At 47.1% G+C, this 19,102-nt stretch overlaps 1 protein-coding gene across 12 annotated transcripts in view; it reads left to right on the forward strand.

Moving 5' to 3' along the window:
• TIAM2 (TIAM Rac1 associated GEF 2) overlaps positions 1-19,102 on the forward strand; it is a 217,946-nt gene that overhangs the window by 189,255 nt on the left and 9,589 nt on the right. For 11 of the 12 annotated variants that reach the window (XM_072828504.1, XM_072828511.1, XM_072828508.1 and 8 more), the window contains 4 exons: positions 13,029-13,208; positions 15,726-15,794; positions 16,345-16,470; positions 17,321-17,429. In XM_072828504.1, the coding sequence (XP_072684605.1) occupies positions 13,029-13,208; positions 15,726-15,794; positions 16,345-16,470; positions 17,321-17,429 (484 nt within the window). Of the gene's footprint in view, positions 1-821; positions 1,046-13,028; positions 13,209-15,725; positions 15,795-16,344; positions 16,471-17,320; positions 17,430-19,102 lie in introns of those variants that run through there. The other variant, XM_072828559.1, reaches the window with a different exon arrangement.

Raw genomic sequence — 19,102 nt, forward strand, 5'->3', positions numbered from 1 at the left:
GTTAGCCACTGGCAAGAGGCCTGAGACAGTGATGCCCATGCCTTCGTTAACGATCTTGTGTGTGAGAGATTGGAGTCCTGTGAGGACTTCGCTTGTGCTGCATGAGTACAGATGTATCTGAGCTTCAGTGCGTTCTCTTCATGCCTGTAGATTCTCACCTTTTAATAATGTCCTAGTCCCACATGGTAGCTGCTTTCACTTGTTGAAAAGTTCTGAGAAGTTGTTGTGAGTCATTATGCCATTTCCTCTGTAGTTTCCAGCTGACTTAGTGCCCCTGGGGTGGGGGCCAGGCGCCAAGGGAGCAGGGGTTTGGAGACCCCGCGGGGAACACTGCGCCCCTTCCAGGACTGGCCTCTAACTCCCCTGGGGGAAAGGTTGGATTATTAGTTTCATCAATGGATCAGTCTTCTGCTGTTCTGGATAATAACAAGAAGGACCAGGCAACAACAAAATCTATTTTCACTAATAAGGGAGACAGGAGGAAACTGAAGGCAGGGTTTTGAAGACACCCCGGTTCTGTCTTTTCTCCTTTCCATTCTTGTTTGTTGTCACGCCTCCCTATCCCTTCTTTTGTTTGTTCAGCCTCCAGGCATCCCTCCTCCTCTGTGACTCACCTTCTTCCTTCACACTCTCTGACTCTTTGCTGCCACCTAAGTTCTCTTGTGTTTTCAGAAAACAGACGTCAGATGAGGAAGCTCCTAGATGTGCAATTGCTCAGACAGTTCTGGCTTCGCATTGCACGGGCCTGGGGCTCCTTAAGTGTGGTGTCACTTGAGTCCTGCCACCTTTCTATCTCTCAAGGTGCTTGGAGAGTTGGCTTTGGAATGTTCTAGAATCCAGGACCTTCATGGTTCATTCAGCCACGACATAAAGGATGATCAGATGAGAAGACTGGCCTGGGTGGCATCAGCCTGCTGTTCCAGGCCCCAGGATGGGGCAGGGCATCTGCGCTCTCTTCTCAGTTGCCTGGTGAAGGCTTGAACATGGTGGTCTTGTAGATAGAGTTCCCACGATGGAAAGACGATTATCAAACCATTAATCTCAGGTGAGATTTAAAATCAGCTGTGTCTGAGGCTCTAAAATTTTTTTTAAAAATTTACATTCTGTTGTGGTCATGTTGTCTCTGATATCTTTCCTGCCTGTTTTGCTTTCCTGCCTGTCTGTGTATGCCATCCTAGGCTGTCAGCTGTGCTCCACGTTCCTGGGGAAACATGGCTTTGGCTACTATGGATTTATTGACTTGGATTTTCTAGAAGATTAATCAAATTGCCTGACCTTATCAGAAATAATTGTCGTTCTAGTTTAAATTTTATTACCTCATTTCTATTTAGTCGGTGCTGGATTTTAGAGATTGGTGGTAAAGTCTCAGATAAATGTGTGTGAGGCAGAAATTGTTCCATTTGAGATAATTAATTTGAGACCCTGTCAATAAGATGCAATCCAGAGTAATGTAACAAACTTGATTGTAACACTGCCTAAATGGGGCGCCTGGGTGGCTCAGTTAGTTAAGCCATCTGACTCTTGGTTTTGGCTCAGGTCATGATCTCAGGGTCGTGAGATCAAGCCCTGTGTGGGACTCTGCTCTCAGCATGAAATCTGCTTGGGACTCTTTCTCTGTCTGCCTCTCTCTCTCTCAAATAAATACATAAATCTTAAAAAAACAAAACAAAACACTGCTTAAATCTAGCAAAAAGAATTTAACTACAGCTAAGAGTAAAGGGGCCTGCAGGTCATATCTGTGCTCACTCAAGAGAACTAGCACTTGGCAATATCCATGCCTAAGAAAGGTGGTCAGGACATTAATAAGTAATTTATATTTCATATTTTTATGATTTTTTTCTTCCCAAAGCTACGGTTTTTTGGAAACCAGATTCCAAGTACTATTTTCAGGCAAATACTGGAACTGACAGTCTAGGACTTTTTAAGCCCAAAGGGGATGTGGATTTCAGACAAGTCCTAGAACTTCGACCTTCTCTCCTACGCCCACACCATTCTCCATAAGTGACTGAGGGCCATCCTTGACCATGCAGAAGTCAGTGTAGTTGTCAGAGGGTCACAAGGGAAGGGTACTGGCCTCCAGAGCAGGTAAAGAGAGGTCCTCTCCTCCTGCAGCTCCAGTGAGGTCATGTGATGCTGTCCTCGTAGCCACCTTGGTTTGTGGTGCAGCAAGAGATCATAGATGGTGAAGCTGAAATGCTCAGGAAAGTGTTTTAAGAATTCAGAATTTGCATCAAATTTGGGCAGGGAAATAGCCCCCTTCAATTCCAAAGTTAGAGCACATACTCTCATCTGCCTGCCCCAGAAAGTAACCATGGCTTGGTTTCTTCTGGAGAATGTTACAGGGCAGCGGCAAGCATGCTGGCTGTTTTGCGCCTCCTTCATGGGTGGCTAGGTGTTGCTGTCACTTGGGGTTGACTCTGATTGTCTCCATGGCCAGGGCTATCCCAAACAGCATATTTGCAGTTTATATTTGGAGAGAGTGGGATATATAAAAGATAAGATTCACAAGAAGGATTTCATGCCTTGCTGTACTAAGAGGGAAAAGAAAGTAGATGTTTGTCTCTGAATTTGCTGTTGCTAGGACAGGCAGGGAGTGGAAAGACAGCAGGACCCAACAGGACCTGATTGCTGGAGCCTCTCACTCCCTGGTTGGTGAGTTTTCGGAAAGTTGCCTCAACCCTTGAATCCTTCCATCCTTATTAAAAAGAATCGGACTGTATTTCCATGACAGTTTCAAGGAGGTGAAATTAAAAAAAATTCCATGTGTGAGAAACAGCTTTGTGAACTGCAAGGGGCACCCAGCCAGGGTGGAGGAGGTGGGGGGCTCGTGTAGGATCTATTAGTCTGTGTGGCTGGGAAACCCCCTGCAACCCTCCACACACACCCTCGTGGACAAGAGGACTCTGCAAGAGGCGGCCAACCCAAGGCTTGTGTTCCAAAAGACAGACCAGGACAACTGGGGGACGTAGTTCTAAGGCAGTCTGGAAGCTTTGATGCTCAAGGAGTACCACCATCAAGGACCTGAAATAGGCGCAACTGAATTACAGCTTCCTGAGCATCTGAGAACTGCTCGCAGAGCTGAGTGCTTGGTCTGCAGCCAGGAACCAGGTGCTACCCTACTTTTTGTTTTTCTAGGTAAGGCAACAAGGAAACCCATGTAGATGGCAACTATAGAAAGAAAATATACTTCTTAGGGAACCCCAGGAAAGGGGAGAAGACTCAGCTGGAGGACAGTCTGGACTTGGGTTGCTGGGCAGAGCTGTCCTAGGCAGAGTTGGACACAGCCAAGAGTATGGGATTGCCCCCTTTCAGGGTTCAGCTGTTTGGTCCCATCTTTTATTTATCATACAGATTTGACTTGCCTGAAAAATTGGTGGTGGACAGATTGATCAGAGCTCTAGTTGGTCAAGAAATATGATTACAGTTGACATTTATATTCATGCATTGTTTTCCTTCAAATACAGTGACAAAGATAGGAAAAGATCTCAACTCCGTAAATCCTCAGAATATGTGACACTTAAAGACCTTTCCGGAAAAAAACTGCTTCAGTAAGCTATTATCAGTTGCCAAGAATAGTCAGAGGCCTAACTCTTGAATAGAAATGTTGTATTTGGGAAAACTGGCAATAAACACGGAAACCAACTAGAATGTTCAGTGAAGACATTAACTGCTAAAGGAAGAGTTACAGTAAATACACAAGTTTCAACTACTTTATTTGATTGCCAGAATGAAAGTGGGCTATGAGAGAATACTGTAGGAAGAGAACAGAAGTGGAGCTGAGCCCAGAAATCAGTACTTCTGGATGGAAAAGTGGCTGAGAGTAGTGTTGATAGGAAAGAAAAGTCATAGTTAAGTATGTGTTTTACAAAAAAAAAAAAAAAAAAATTCAGTTGAAAGATATTGGCTTAGAGACCAGTATCTTTAACGAGATAAAGATATTTAGAATGGATGTTAAGTGATACAAAGTAATCATAGAATTTAAATTCAGTTCTAAATGCCCCAAGTCACAGGACAAATAGAATCATCTCAGCCATCAAAAAGCAACACAAAATAAAGCAAAAACCAGTAGGAGAATTGGAGTCATTTTTCTGGGCCTGGATCGGAGCCAGTTGAGCATGCAGGTGTTTTTGTTTCATTTTGGACACAGTTAAAAGCATAGGACATAAAAGGGTTTATATCTTCTGTGAATTAAGATGCCATCTGTAGTCTCAAGAAAAATAACACAGAAGTCATCTCTTAAATTTCCACTTTGCTCACTAAAAGTTTTCAGAATAGAGTCTTATAGATTATGTTGAGTTTTATATTAAGGCTAATTTCAAGAGAAGAATCTCTTGATTCTTTGGCAAACTTATCCTGCGAAGGGACAGTAAATGTTTTACGCTCTGGCAAGCATTCAGCTCTGCATTTCAGGGTAGACTCAGCCAGAGACAACAGGCAGGTGAATGAGCACGGCCAAGTGCTAATAAAATCTGATCTACAGCAACAGATGGAGGGTTTGGTTGGCTCAGAGGCCTGAGTTGGCCGACCCTTGCTCTGATGATCCACCCTTGCCGCTTCCTGTTTCAGAGTGGGGTCGTTGAAGTCTCATACCATAGGCCGCAGATTTTTGCATTCAGAAGTCAAGGAGAACTTGTGGCCCACATGCATCTCTCTCTTGATGAGCAGGTTTAGCCGTCCCTCCGAAGGAAGCCACAGCTTGCTTTCTGGGTGAAAACGGGAAAGCAAAGATCGAGTACCCAGCCCAGGCAATATGGGATTGGATGAGGCATTCTGTGTAAACTACGTGAGAGTGATCTTGAAACACCCAGGATTTTCTGCGAAGGAAGTGTCCAGTGGTGTAGAAATGCTGCCCTAGCCCTTGAGACATCCTTGGCAGAGACAGTGCGTCTTACTCCTTTCTGAGTTCTGACCCGACTTTAGTTAAATCAGGAAGCCGAGCAGAAGGCAGGCGGCAGGCCCTATTCACAGGGGCTCTGGATCAGCTGCTCCCTCCCCAGGAGCTGACTCTGGCCCTGGGAGCCCCAGCGTCTCTAGGGGATGCCGCTCGCCTCTGGGCACACAGCTCGGGCCTGTCCTCACAGCGGTGCCACCCGAGCTCTGAGTGTTTACTCCTGGAATGCACAGGTGTCACACGCATGCGCTGTGGCCCTCTCCCTCGAGAGTTGCACACACTGGCTTCTCTGCCCATCGGCTGGGGAAGCTGCGCCCCTGGGCCGTGCCCTCCATGTGCCCCTCCACCTCTGTCCTAGATGCCCTGTGCTCCCCCTTCCTCCTCCTGGTCTTACCCCTTTTTCTGACCTCCCCCAGCCCCTCCTTACACTCTCACAGGCGGTCAAAGTTCCCGTCTTGGGGGCCAGTGCTCCATCCTCAGCACCTGGAGCAGAGCCTGGCTCAGAGAAGAGGCTCCGTTAAGAGAGGTGAAATGATTTTCCTGGCCTGTCCTTCAGGGAATTCAGAGGACATTCAGTCTTCTATACTTTAAAAAAAAAAAAAAAAAAATTAAAACTTGGCAAGCTGAACTCCCTGTATAAATGTTAGCTTTCATTGATCCCTTGTACTGTGGTGAGTATAGTATTTGCACATTTTACTTCATTGACTTGTAAGGACACTATAAAACATGCTCCCTGCTTTCCAGGTGAGCCCACTGAGTCGGGGGTGGGTGGGGGTCAAGGCCACACAGCTGGGAACCAACACGGCCAGCTGGGCTTGTACCTCCAAGACTGTGTGCTTGTCTCCTGTCTTGGAAAAAGTAACGGTTTCAGGAATCTTGGTCCAGCGTGTGTCCTGAGACCCTTGGTGTGAGCTTTGCACGTACACTTGGGTAGTGAAAAGGGGCTCGGGTGATGGGCTGCCCCGCTTGGGGGACACGCTCCCCTGTCTTTAATGCCACCATGACTCGCAGCTTGTCCTCCTCTGTCAGGCGTGTACGTAGCAGGTGGCAGGGATTGCCATGGTGCGGTCAGGATCACCCAGCGCCGCCGCCGACCCCTGCTCTCCGCTGAGGGCCAGGCCCCGCCTTTGGCTCCCGCCCGCCTCGCTTCTCTGCCCGGCCCTCTGGCCACGGCTGCACTGGCCTCCAGGTCCTGGCACGCTCTGTGCTCCCTCCAGCCCCAGACTGCGCTTGGTGTAGACAACTCGTTCATCCTCGAGTGCCCGGTGTCAGTGTGAGCGGCTCAGAGCAGGGTAGGTCTCTGTTCTGTCCACAGGACCCCACATTTCGGGTGCCGATCATCTTGAATTACTTGCTCAGAGCTTGTCTTCCCAGCCAAACTCGGGGCACCGTGAGCGGAGGAATTGTGTCAGTCTGTTCATCACTGTGTCCATAGAAACAGAACACTTTGAGCCTCTTCAACCTCAAATTATTTTTTTTTTAAGTGACAGGAAAGGAGTCCATTTATGAAAAATATTAAAAAATTAAGCCACTGGAAAAAGAGGAAATTCAAATGAGCCAAAGGATAAAAATATCTCGGTTAACACTGCATTTGTGATATATATCATACTATTTTTAGAAAAGCTGTGCGTGTATGTTCATATGTGGTGGAGATGCATAAAGCACACACCTCCTCACCTTCCTGGTAAATTGTGGTCTTCTCTGGTCGGCAGCCACACATCTGTCCCGCCGCTGGTAACTGTCGTGTGTGTTCAGAACGTTTCTGTGCTCCGACTTGTTACATTCATCTTTATGTTTCAGTGTAAAATAAAGGCTCTCCTGTGTCATAAGCTCACATTTACTTTTACGGTTTCCGTTCCCCTTCTGCTTTTGGAAATAGAACTCTTTGGTCTAGAAAACACAGTATGAGTGTCGTCTCGTCCTTTTTGTACCCTTTTGATAAATGTAAAAACCTATTTCCCTAGAGTTTTCCATCCAGGGATTGTATCACTAAGACAAGTGGTCCCCCAGATATAAATTTCATTGATCACCGTGAATGTTTTTTAACTTCCACCCAGCCCTGCCAGGGTGCTGAGCACTGCCCCCTCCTAGCGTCCCAAGAACCTCTGGGCGGCAGGCAGGCTGTGGTGCTGCCAGCTGCAAGCCTGGAATGGAGTTTAGCCACCGGCCGGGCAGGACACCGTCCACCCTTGCTGCCCATGGATGAAGCCCATCTCTGCTCAGTAGCCTTCCGGGGAAGTCACCTAGCCCTGTGCACTCCTTCTGGATTCCTGTTGCCGCGGCCACTTGGGATAATATTAGATCTTTCTGTAAGTTAGTCAGTGACTTTGATGTAGTGCAAAGTAGATTGAGAAGTCCTTTGTACAATTTTTAGATAGTTTTTTTTTTTTTTAAACTAAGGAATTTTCTGACAACTAATTTGCTAGGATGTGACAGCTGACACCATAGTTGCATGCAGATTAGTCAGTCATACAGGCTTCTCGTAGCTTCCAGATGATGAGCCACAGAGGTTTTAAGTGCACAGTGTGAGAACACGCACCATGGAAACTGCACCCTTTCAGGGCTAGAGTGTCCTTGAAGATAAGTGTCCATTTGCCCAGAGTCTAAAGCTTTTTCCTTTTTCCCCTGCAACATTCTTTTTAGGGATAATAGAAGTAGTAGAAACCTAGTTCTTCTGCTTTGCATGCTGGTATAATGAAACCCTGTGACCGTGAACCAGACTAGCACTCGATCCACAGCGATGGCTCAGTCTCAGCTGGTCTGCGTGACGGAGGGAGACGAGGACGTGGTGGCAGTTAGGGATCCGCCAGACTGACTACATGTTGTCAGAGGACCAGTTACCCAAGCAGTATGAGGGTATCTTTCCTGCTAGCTCTGCTGTTGGCCAAGACCATTAAAGATCTTCCCCCGAAGTTAACATCAGTTTCCCCTAAGTTAACATCTGTTTCCTCTCAACCAGGGAGTGAAAGGAGCACACGCTGCAAATGCTGTCATTTACCTTTAAGTATCTCCCTGTGAAATAGAACTCCAAATTATGCAGAGCTTTTCAGCTTTTTTTTTCTTAGCCTGCAAGTATTTGGGGCCCAAGCAGTACAAACAGAGAAGTCTATAGTACCTGGTGTCCCTACACGAGGACTCTGGGCTGTAGGTGGAGCCAGGAAAGCTGGGGCCAGACTGGGCTGATGACAGGTGCAGGGCTGCCAGTGGCCGCGATGATCCATGGAGTAGCAAGATCTCAGTCATCATTCCTGAATAGTGCTAGATAATGTGATATATTTATCTCAGTGTGATTTTTTTTTCTCTTAAGATCCAAATCCTAGGGCAAAATTGAAAAGCCTCGGGTAGCCGTAACTCTAAATAAGAGCACAGTAAACATCAAAGTTGTCACAGTCAGGGCATCGAATTTTATTAATTCAAGCTAGGAAGAAGGTGGCATGACACCTTTCTGATGAGAGTATTGCACTGAACCAGGGTTAGCAGGGCATCTCAGACCCTGTTTGAGGAGGCTCTGCTCCCGCATTCCTCCAGACAGACTCTGGGGCAAGGTGCTTGACCATCCTGAGTTGTTTTGTTGCCACTCCTGAGAGATGGGGCTCCTGGAAGAAAGACACATTTCAGCTCTTGTATAAGGAAGCAGAAAGGTCTCCTTGGCCATACATTTAAAACTGCAAAACCAAAAGTAACTTTCAGATATCTGTTCTCCCCCGGCTTTATCCAGATACGGTTGACAAAACCGTATCTTTAAAATGTACAACTTGTTGATTTGTTATACAAATACATTGTGAAATAGTTACCACGGTCAGTTAATGAACATACTTACCCATCACCTCACATAGGTTTGTGGGTTTTTTTGTTTGTTTGTTTTGTTTTTGTGGTGAGAGCACTTAAGTGCTTTGATGCCCAGGTACTCAGTGAGATGTTCCTCATCTGTAAATAAGATCAAATCATTTTGAAGCAGAGATTAGCCAGCCTTAGTATAAGCTTAAAAACCTGAAAAATTTTGTTTTGCTCAGTATCACTGCTGTATCCTTACAACATAGTTTTAGGGAAAACTGTTTTCATTTAATTTTTAAAAGGAATTCATAAAAAATATTTGTTTTGTTTTCTCCCATAAAAAATGATGCCCATAGTGAACCCAAGATTATTAGCACTGAACCTACGAACTGCAAAATACTGATCTGAGGTGTGCATTTGAAGTTGGGGTGTTCTTTCCTCCATGTAGGCAAAGACTATTGAGCTACAGAATCCACAAGCATCCCCAGCCCTGACTTGCAACCACCTATCTATATTGCTTTTAAAGCAGCATTTCTGCGTTGGGGTTGGGGGGATGGTACACATTCCAGGTGCAGTTGTCTGCAGATGTGTGGGAGCTACATATGCTTCTCCAAGCAGAGGTGGCCTCCAGGGCCTGGTGGCGGCATCCCTAGGGCACCTGGAGTGTGTTTGGATTCTGTTATGTCCTGACCACAAGGGCAGAGGCAGGGGAGCACATCTGCTTTGCCTCGTGCTCTACCAGATTCCCCGGGAGGGGCGGGTGCCCCACAGAGCTAGACAGGAGATGGTCCTGTGCCATCACAGCCCCCCATCCCCCTGCCACATTTCTTGACCCCTCATCTGTTAGTCTCGGTTATAATAAGGATTACATGCCAGCAGATTTTGGAGAACACTTGCTGTGTCCATCTGGCATACAGCAGGTACTCAGCAAATGCGAGTACCTTCCCTTTTATTCTTGACCCAGTTGGTAATTTGAGGGGTTATTTGATGCTTCTCTTCCATCAATAAGGAAGTCGACTGAGAAATGAGCCAGGATCATGCGGACGACTGCGGGGAGAGCTGGGATAGAACTCTGGTCCTCTGCATCTTGCCTGTGCTTCTCACCCCATCGCTGTTTTGGGTGTGAAAACAGCCCAACCAGTCACTGTTCCTAGAAGTTGCTTCTCAGACACACCCAGAATTCTACCTTTAACAGTTCAGCGTTGAGGACTGTTGCTAAGAATGGAGAAACTGCAACGTAACCACCTAAGCAACTCTTGCAGATACAAGGTGGAAACACCTTTAGGTTAGTCTCCTTTTAGAGTGCCTGCCTCCTGCTCACCACCTCCCTCAGATAGTAGCTAAGCTGCTCTGCCTGAGAAAGGTGACTTTGTCGCACTTGAGCACTTCATTTTGGTATCTTAAAAAGTACATTTGCTACCAAAATCTCCACTAATGTTCACTTTTCCCAGTTAATCTTACCAAAAGTGTTCTTAAAATGAATTCTGGTTTTCTAAAATGGCAAGATACTTTATTTTTAAAAATCTCGTTATTTTAACACTGCATTGTTAGGTGTGATTTTTGACATCCCAGCAAGGCAAAGCTGTAAGCTCACCAGCTGCCATTAACTTATGGTACATTTTGTCAGATCTTATTTTGTGCAGTATATGTGAGCTTAATATAGATTCTATAGCCCTGGAGGCTGTTATTTTTCCGAATTGCAAAATTATATTGTCTGAGCTTGTGGTGCAAATACCAGGATAGAGATTTCAAATAAGTGAGTGTGGAGTCTCAGTATTATTATCTGGGGTTGTTTAGCTCAGTTCGTAGAGCGCTGGACCCGGACTACGAGGGCCACTGTGGGTATGATTCTATCTACTACTTCCTCTGTTTCCTGGGCTCAGACCGCATACCTTTTACGCGGCCGTCCTTCACTGCAGACCCTGGGGACAGCGTGGTCGGGCTGAAGGCAGCCCTGCCTCTGGGAAGGTGGAGATCGCTCACTGTACTGATGGGTAGAACAGCAGTTCTCACATGGGTCACACATTAGCCTCACTTGGGAAGCTTTTAAAAAGTAATCATTGCTTGGGCCCTATAGATCCTGATTGAGTGGGTCAAGCCATGGGTATTTTTTAAAGCTCCTGAAACAGCTTAACGTGTAGCCAGGGTTGAGATCCAGTGGAAAGGAGGAGCACAGAATTTGGAGTGGTTTGGTTGTATTCCTTAATGCTGCTTTAGGATGCTCCCATCCTGGAAGAGAGGAAAGCTGCCTTTTGCCTGCACTGTTCTGTTTGGCTTTTATTATATGTCATTAGGCTTTGAGGGCATGGCTGAACAGTGTTGGGATTTCTTCAGTAATGAATCATAAGATTTGGATGTTTTAAACATGGAATGAGACATTTTTGATAAATCAAGATGCATTTCGATTGAGCCTTAAGATCCACATCTGTTTTCTTATTTTTTGAAAGTTTACCCAGAATGAATGTCTTCTGACAGGCGTTACCAGAAATATGCTTGTGTTCACAGTTAATGAATAAAAATGTGGATAATGCATATATTAGAGGAGAATCATTAGTACTTTCTCATCCTTTGAACTGTTTTGGAAGTAAATTATTTTTTATTATCTGTGTCTGTTCATCTAGCTGAAAGCTTAGTATGTAGTATATGACTGATTGAACTTTTGCACCAAGATTTATGTGAAAACAAAAGAGAAACAGGGATATTTAAAGAGCCCCAAGATCTGGAAGTTCTCATCACAGACATCTGGCTGGGGGAGGAGGCTCGCTTTCACTCCCCTGAGTTGGGTTCTTTATATTACGATGCTCTTTCCCCACTGTACTTCTGGCTCATTCTGTGGCTCTCCCTGGGAACACATGTCCTTTCCAGGACCATGATATGACTCCTTCCCGAAGCCTCCCAACACAATGAAGTGGCTGCTGTTGGTTTACTGCGTCTTACCTCTTTTGGATCTGTTCCACATGAGCTTGGGTTGGTTTCCAGAGTGCCTATGGTGGTGCTCCAGTATCTCTTACCTTGGCAAGTATATTATCTCCTCACACAGGAACTATTATCTCTTCTTTTTTGGAGCTAGAAGAGGCCCCCACTTGAGACCACTGAACTAAAAGGTTAGCCAGAAGATCAGTGTTGAGGGTGGAACAGAGAGGAAGACAAGAAGGGAGGGCAGCAGCGTCCTGTTTTTGCTTCGAGGCTTCTAATTTGTCAGGTGTCTGCTTTCATAATAAGGGTGCATCAGACCACTGTGGTCGACCAGCATGCTCATGTGAGTTGTTCACGCTATGAAGCATTCCCAAGAAGCTGGATGGAGCGTTAAGAGATGGTTGTGGTGTGTTCAGCTTTTTACTGTAGCCAGAGTGTAGAGATCAGGCCCGAAGGCAGTGACAGGGAAAGGCACGGCCCCTGCCCATGGCAGGCTTACACACTGGTGGGTGGTCGGAAGGGCTGGAGCTTGTTTGGGCGTGGGACGGAAGGAGAAAGGTTAAGTAAAAAGACACTGAGCATAATCTGATGACGCACCAGGCACTTGGGAAACCTACAGGAGGAGACACACCTGAGACTTGCAACCACCGGCCTCAGGCAGGACCGTACAGACGGGCTCCCCTTGAGAAGACTGTTTCAATCCACATAGGAACTTACTCTGAAGGCCGTCAGTCCCGGGGGCCGCCAGTAGGCGGGGTGACAGCCACTCTTCTTGTCCCTCAGTCTGTGTGATTTCATTCCCACTGTCATGGTGAAGTTCCCACGAAGCCCATTTATCCCTCCTCTCTGGTAGTCACTGCCTTTGCTGTGTCACCTGCTGCCCTGTGGGCCCTCCCCAGGGGCCCTGCACCCCACAAGATAGGGGGTATGACCCTACCTTCACCCCCATCCCTGGGACGCACAGCAGCTCTAACCTTTCCACTGCCATTCTGCTGCCTGGCGCGAGACTGCAGAACTGCAAGCCCCTGGTGGCCTCGCCATCCGAAAATCCTTGGGGTGCCACGCCACTCTGGAGGCTCCCAGGGCTGTTCTGTACGGGAGGCTCCTCAGTGTGCTCTTAGGAAGCCTCAAGCTTGGTTTCAGAGCACCCTCAAACCGATGGCTAGTCCCATACGTTGTTTTTTAGTTTCAGTACGTAAGAACCATCTCTCAGCTCTTAGGACAACAAAAGACAAAGCATTATGTGTCCGCACTGAGCTCATATCTTTACTACGGTTATCTTAAATGACAGCCAGACTCTTCTGACACGACTGAGACCACTTGCCCTTGATTTTTGCCCCTGTGAGGCTGCTGAGAGGGTGCTGGGCAAGGGTAAATTAAACACTGGCTGGCTGATAATAATGGAGCACGTCCTGTACGTTATTTTCCCCGTCTCGCCGTCTCTCAGAGTGCAGAGCAGATCACCGTGCTGTGTAGGAGTTTCAACGACACGCAGAGTAACGGCATGGAAGGGCCTAGGGGGACTCGGGACCCACCTCCGAGGCCACTGGCTCGCCACCTCTCTGATGCAGATCGCCTCCGGAAAGTCATCCAGGAGCTGATGGACACGGAGAAGTCCTACGTGAAGGTAACGGGAGACGGCGCGCGTTCTTGCCTGCTCGGTCTCCCTGTGGTGGCCAGCTGTGTGTCGGCAGGGGTCCCCAGGCCACATCTGCCCAGAACACCAGCTCATGGTGGAGCTGCCCTTGAAGTGTGGATTGCTGCCCAAGAGGGTGACAGGGCGGACGAGCTGAGAGGACTTGGGGAAGAATTCGATTCTCCGCTCATGTTGTTACCAAGGCAGCTTTCGCTATGGAAACAGATGTTCTGGTTTGTCATCTGCAGTCCGTGGGAAGGGAGTCTGTGCTGTGGGAAGAGAGGGCTGGGGGTAACTTTAGGGGATGAGGCCCCGGGGAGCAGCTTGCTCACAAGCAGCCATCGGTGTGGCCCCCAGACCTGCCTCGTGGAGGTCGCCACGTAGGACAGGTCCCACACAGGGCCGCTCCCACCCCGGCACGGAGCGGTAGGTGCCAAGAATCTTCGGTACCCGGAGAATTCACTTACTTTTCTCTGAGGCCCCCAGTGAGTAGTTGGAGAGACATTCTGTGGCAAACACTGGCACCTGGGAAGGAGGAGAGTTGTTCTGTGTAAGTGTCTGCTGGAGCCTGGCGCTACCGTAGCCCCTGGCTGGCCAGTCGCTGGGAGCATGGCACAGGCGGTGGGCTGAGAATCCCCCGTGCTCCGCCTCAGTGGGGTGCTGCGGCCTTGGGCGGTGCCCTCCAACTCCCTCTCACCGGTGTGCCCTTGTTCCAGCATGCCTGCGCGGGCGCACACACACATGCACGCACAGCTATCAGCTTTCTCCACAGGGCAGATCTGAGCTTCCCCTTTCATTAACGTTACTGCCGTTTTATCCGGACTCGGCCAAAGGCCTGTTCACAGGTAGCCCAGGAGAACTCCGCAGAGCTCCTCCTTTTGATCCCATAGGGGAGAAGGAAAAGCTATAGAGTGGACTGCTGAATTTCAAATCCCATTATGTCTCGTCCCGTATCTAATGTGGGGAGATGACATGAACATCAGGGAGTGCAGACTAGATTTCTGGATCACCCTGTGATCACGATGGCTTTCCCGAAGCCCCTTTGTGTGTCGTGCGGTTTGAGGCTTTGGAGACCCTCTGACCTTTTGAGGGAGGGTGTTCATGAGCTTTCACCCACTGAGTCGAGGGCGGAGTGCAGTTTCTGTTGCTGCTGTCAATGCTCTGTTTTACTGTTGGGCCCCAGTGCACCGGGAGGGTTGTCGCACTGAGATGCTGGTGGAGTGTCAAGGTGGATGTTCTGGGTGAGCTACACAAAGAGGACCCTTCTCTCTGCAAGAAACCTGCATTTGTTTTCTTAGGGCTGCAGCTGTCTGGCGCCGCGGCTCAGAGCCCCCCTGCTCTTGGTGTAAGTCCTCCTGAGCAGCACCAGCCGGCACGAGGAATGAGGGCAGCCCGTCACTGTCTGACCAAATAACCAGCACCGGGTGCCTATTGTGATTCACACACACACACCATTTTTATTTTGTAATTTCTTTTTGTGGCTGACGTTTAACACGGGATTTTTACTTCTTGTTCATCTAACCTTGATCCCTGCATGCAACTTGGAATTTTCAGCATTGGTGTGTTCCCTGAAATACAGTTCAGTAACTTCTCACATCTCCCTGCTCTGAGGCGGTTGCTGTGGAAGATGGTGAGGGAGGGAAGGCCAGGGAGCTGTTCACTGTGACACAGTAAAAGGCATCACAGGCCTGTCCACTGGCTCCCAGGACCTATGCCATAAGGTTCTGGAGGCTTCGGGCTCTCACAGAGCTCTTCAGGTCTCCACTGTAAATGAGGGAGCAAAGTAGTGGACTTTGTAATCAATTACAGCGTTTTCATACTTAAAATTCTTCAGAATAAATGAAACAAAAAATCTTTCCTATTACAAAATTATATACTGGTCTTAGCTTCAAATTATTACATAAACCCATTATCTAAAGAGTTTTATAAACGCAGTCTACTCCCACTATTTTATACTGTTGGAGCCCAGTTTACTGGAGACTCAAATATGGCCTAGATTATAAATTATGACTGCATTTAATCTTTGAAAATTTTTCCTTGTATTCAAATATGGGAGTTTGAAATTCTGCTAACGTGCCAACCCCAAAGTTGAAGAGCTTCCCAGATCTTGTCCTGTCCCTCTCAGCTCCATGGTGGGGCTGTCACCATGCTCCCTGATGCACAGGAGGCGGCGAGGTGAGCTGGTCACGCCCGACAGGGGTGCCTCGCCAGAACTCCCCTTCTCCGCAGGCAGGTGGATGTTCCCGCTGCACTTGTCCACAGAAAGAGGCAGGCTCTGCCACCAGGCTGTCTAAGCAGAATCGGTGGTCCAGCTGCTGAGTGCACTGTGGTATTAGCCTCTGTGAATTCCATCAGAAATAATAGCAACCACTTTTAGGGTCATGAATTTTAACAAGACTTGAAATCCATCGTTCCCAGTGGGAGTCTGGAGCTGTGGTCAGGGTTGCTGGAAATTCTTGGATATTTTGGAGACACGCACGATGAAGAATCTTTTCTTCCATCTTTCAGGATCTGAGCTGCCTCTTTGAATTATACCTGGAGCCACTTCAAAATGAGACCTTTCTCACCCAAGATGAGGTAATCGGTCCCCTTCCCCCTATCTGCTAACACACACGTTAGTCTCTGTTTGTCCTTTAGTGGGTCTCCCCAGAGGTTTTATCTGCTGATCCCCAAAAAACATCCAGGACTTCTGGATCATCAGAGGGACTCAGGCATGGCCTCCTTCAAACCCTTTTTAATGTGGCCTCTGCAGCAGCAAGAGTTTACCCATGCAAGATACTCGATGTCCTTTTTTAAGAGGAAGGTGTGGTCAAAAGTTATTCTTTAATTCATGACTTGACAATGTTAAATATCAGGAATTAGATCTTTTCTGCTGACTTCCATTTTTCAACAATTTGAATCCCAAAAAACGACCCATTTATAAAGTTATTTTAGAATTCCCAGAACCAGAGCTATAAAAACTCTGTGTATAAACTATGTCTCGGAGTGAACATGCTGCCTTCTTTCAAGGATTTAGTTCTGTCTGCTTCTTGGTAAACAATTTGGGATTAGTCTGTGCCTCTGGGATTAAAGTGTTCTCTGGGTCTTCATTGCTGATGTCCTCTTTTCAATCCTGGCCTTCATATAGATGGAGTCACTTTTTGGAAGTTTGCCAGAGATGCTTGAATTTCAAAAGGTGTTTCTAGAGACTCTGGAGGATGGGCTTTCAGCATCATCTGACTTTAATATCCTCGAGACTCCTTCACAGTTCAGAGTAAGTATTTTGGACTTGAGTTTAAAGCAAAAAGAGGTGGATAGAGTACAGAACTTTCCCTTGAAAGAGAAATTGCTGTCCCTTGCCTATTAACAAGGTAAATTCAGTGCTTTCATTGCACAGTTTTCCTCTGCCAGGCGGTAAAAGAAGGCTGCATTTTTATCTTGAGTGGTTCTGGTAATCAGATGTCTGGGTGGCACAACTTACGTAGAGTCTGCTTGGTGGTTGACCATGTCCACCACACTTTGCTCAGATCTACTGAAGGGTGTGTAGGGAGTTTGCTTCCGAAGCAGGAGCACCTACCCCTGCATCTAATCTTTCACCTTCATGGTCACATAAGGCTGGGATGCAAAACCTAGGTCAGTGGTTCTTCTACGGAGCCCAGTCTCCAGTGTGAGCACCAGTGACTGGTGAGGAGCCCCTTCAGGGAATCAGATGCAAGACAGAAGAAAGAGGACAGGGCAGTGTGCAGACAGAAGCATTTGTCCCGAGTAACGCAGAGTTGGCTTGATTAATTATCCTCTCACATCATCCATATCCCACTTTGTCAGATGTATTTTTGTAGAACTTTCGTTCTTGTCCTTTGATTGCCCGTGGTGTCAGTAGGCTCTGCTGCCAGAAAGCTTTCAATCAAACTAAAGATCTGCTCAGGGAATGCCAGGCTGTTCTCCGTCTGCTGTGAAAATGGGGCAGTCCTGGGTTTATTTCATTTGGTGATTTCTCTGAGGCATTAGTGCTCTGGTATCTGAAAGACAGATGCCATGGATGCACCAAAGCAGTCAGATGCCATGCCGGAGCCAGCAGACATTGATTAAACCATCTCCAATGTGACTTTTCCCTCCCCTTCTAGAAATTACTGTTTTCCCTTGGAGGCTCTTTCCTTTATTACGCGGACCATTTTAAACTGTACAGCGGATTCTGTGCTAATCATATTAAAGTACAGAAGGTTCTAGAGCGAGGTAAGTTGTTCATACCTTTTAGCTATGCTTTTTTAAAAACTATTAACCGTGAATTTGCATTTAATAGATAGAGATAAGTGCAGTTTAATGGATCATGTTCCATTCTTTACCTTTAAATTAACAGACATTAAAAGGGCAAATTCTCAGTTTATTTCAGTTTATTGGTAACAGTGAACATGTGTCCTAAGAGCAGAGATGTTTCTCTGCCATGTGTCACTTTGCTGTTAAATTACCTCTGGATTCTTTTTTTTTTTTTTTTTTTCTCCCATATTCCTTGATCTAAACACTGGGAACCACCAACCACTGGAAGAGGACAGGAAAGAATGTATGCCGTTTTCTTCCTTTCTCGTTAACCTTCGTAGGCTTGGGGAGCCACTGTGAACTGAAGCAGTGTATTAACTAAAGTTAAGGTCTTTTTGAGGAAGCCAGGAAAACACTCAGCAGCCCACATCCTGTCCCCGAAGTACTTTTCATCTCTCTACATTTTTATCGTTTATTTTATTGGCTTTTTAACAGAAGCCTTTATTTTTTTGAAGCCCAGGCAGTCCTATGTGGTTGACCTCGTTACTCTCCCCTTTAGTGCCAATGCCAGACGTTACTCTGTGGGGCTGAGAGAGGTGCCTGGGTGCCGGAGGCCCCGTGCCGTGGGTTGGTTCAGGCACAGGGCCAGTGCATCATGCCGCCTGAGCTTTCAGGAATGGGCTGGTCAGTTGGCCCAGCTGGGGAAGTGCATTTGAAGATGTGATGGCAGCCATGACCTTGTTCAGGTCCACGCATACTGTAGGGAGTTTGGGGCCACCATCACCCTCACTGTGGTGGTTCAGTCTATTCCTGTAATGCCCACACCAGGAATGTTGGTTCACCTGATGCCATTCTGTTACTGGAGACTTCTTTCTGTTGCCCACACCTCTGAGATTCAAATTCTCAAATTTGTGTGTCTCGGAAGTTTTTCTATCCATTGTAATTCTCACCTGTGGTGGCAGAGGTAAGAGGGAGAATCAGCGATGTAGGCACAGGACTGAAGGTTGGGAGCAGCGGTGATGCGGTGTGCACAGAGAGCAGACACACAAGTGCAGGTCCTCAGAGTTTCAGGGAGGCTTGACATTGGAAGGTGTCTTAGGGAAATACATGTACTCCTGTTGACGTTCATCTGAACTGTCTCCAGAAAAGGTTACCAGGTCCCCTGCGTTCCCTTATGGGAACCAGGGAACAAGACAGGAACCTCCTGAAGCCTGAACTATTACAATGTCATACATTTCTTGGATAAAGATGACTTCCCCCAGGGCTTGGATGCCTTCTTTAGAACTACAGATGGCCTCATGCAGTTCACTCCCATTATGATTTGCCAGCTCTCTCGAAGCCAGGGAACCAGGGCTCTCTTCTGTGACAGTGGCAAATGTTTAGGGAGACGTCTGTATTTGAACTTTTTAAATTACATCAACAGGGTGGTAGCAGCCAAGGTAAATTCCAAGCCCCTTCCCCTGCTGTCATTATACACTTCTAAGTGGCATCGTCCAATAGGGTCTGAAGGTTGCCCTTCAGTGTTTCTTTCTCAAAATCAGGGAACAGTCTCTCTGCGGTACCATGGAAGGCATGTAAAGTTTATCCCAACACTCAGAGCATTTAGCCAGTTCCACTGATGCATCTCTGCCATTTGGTTGAAATCTGGATCT

Source organism: Canis lupus, chromosome 1 (genome assembly GCF_048164855.1).
Source record: "Canis lupus baileyi chromosome 1, mCanLup2.hap1, whole genome shotgun sequence".
NCBI classification, from domain to species: Eukaryota; Metazoa; Chordata; class Mammalia; order Carnivora; family Canidae; genus Canis; species Canis lupus.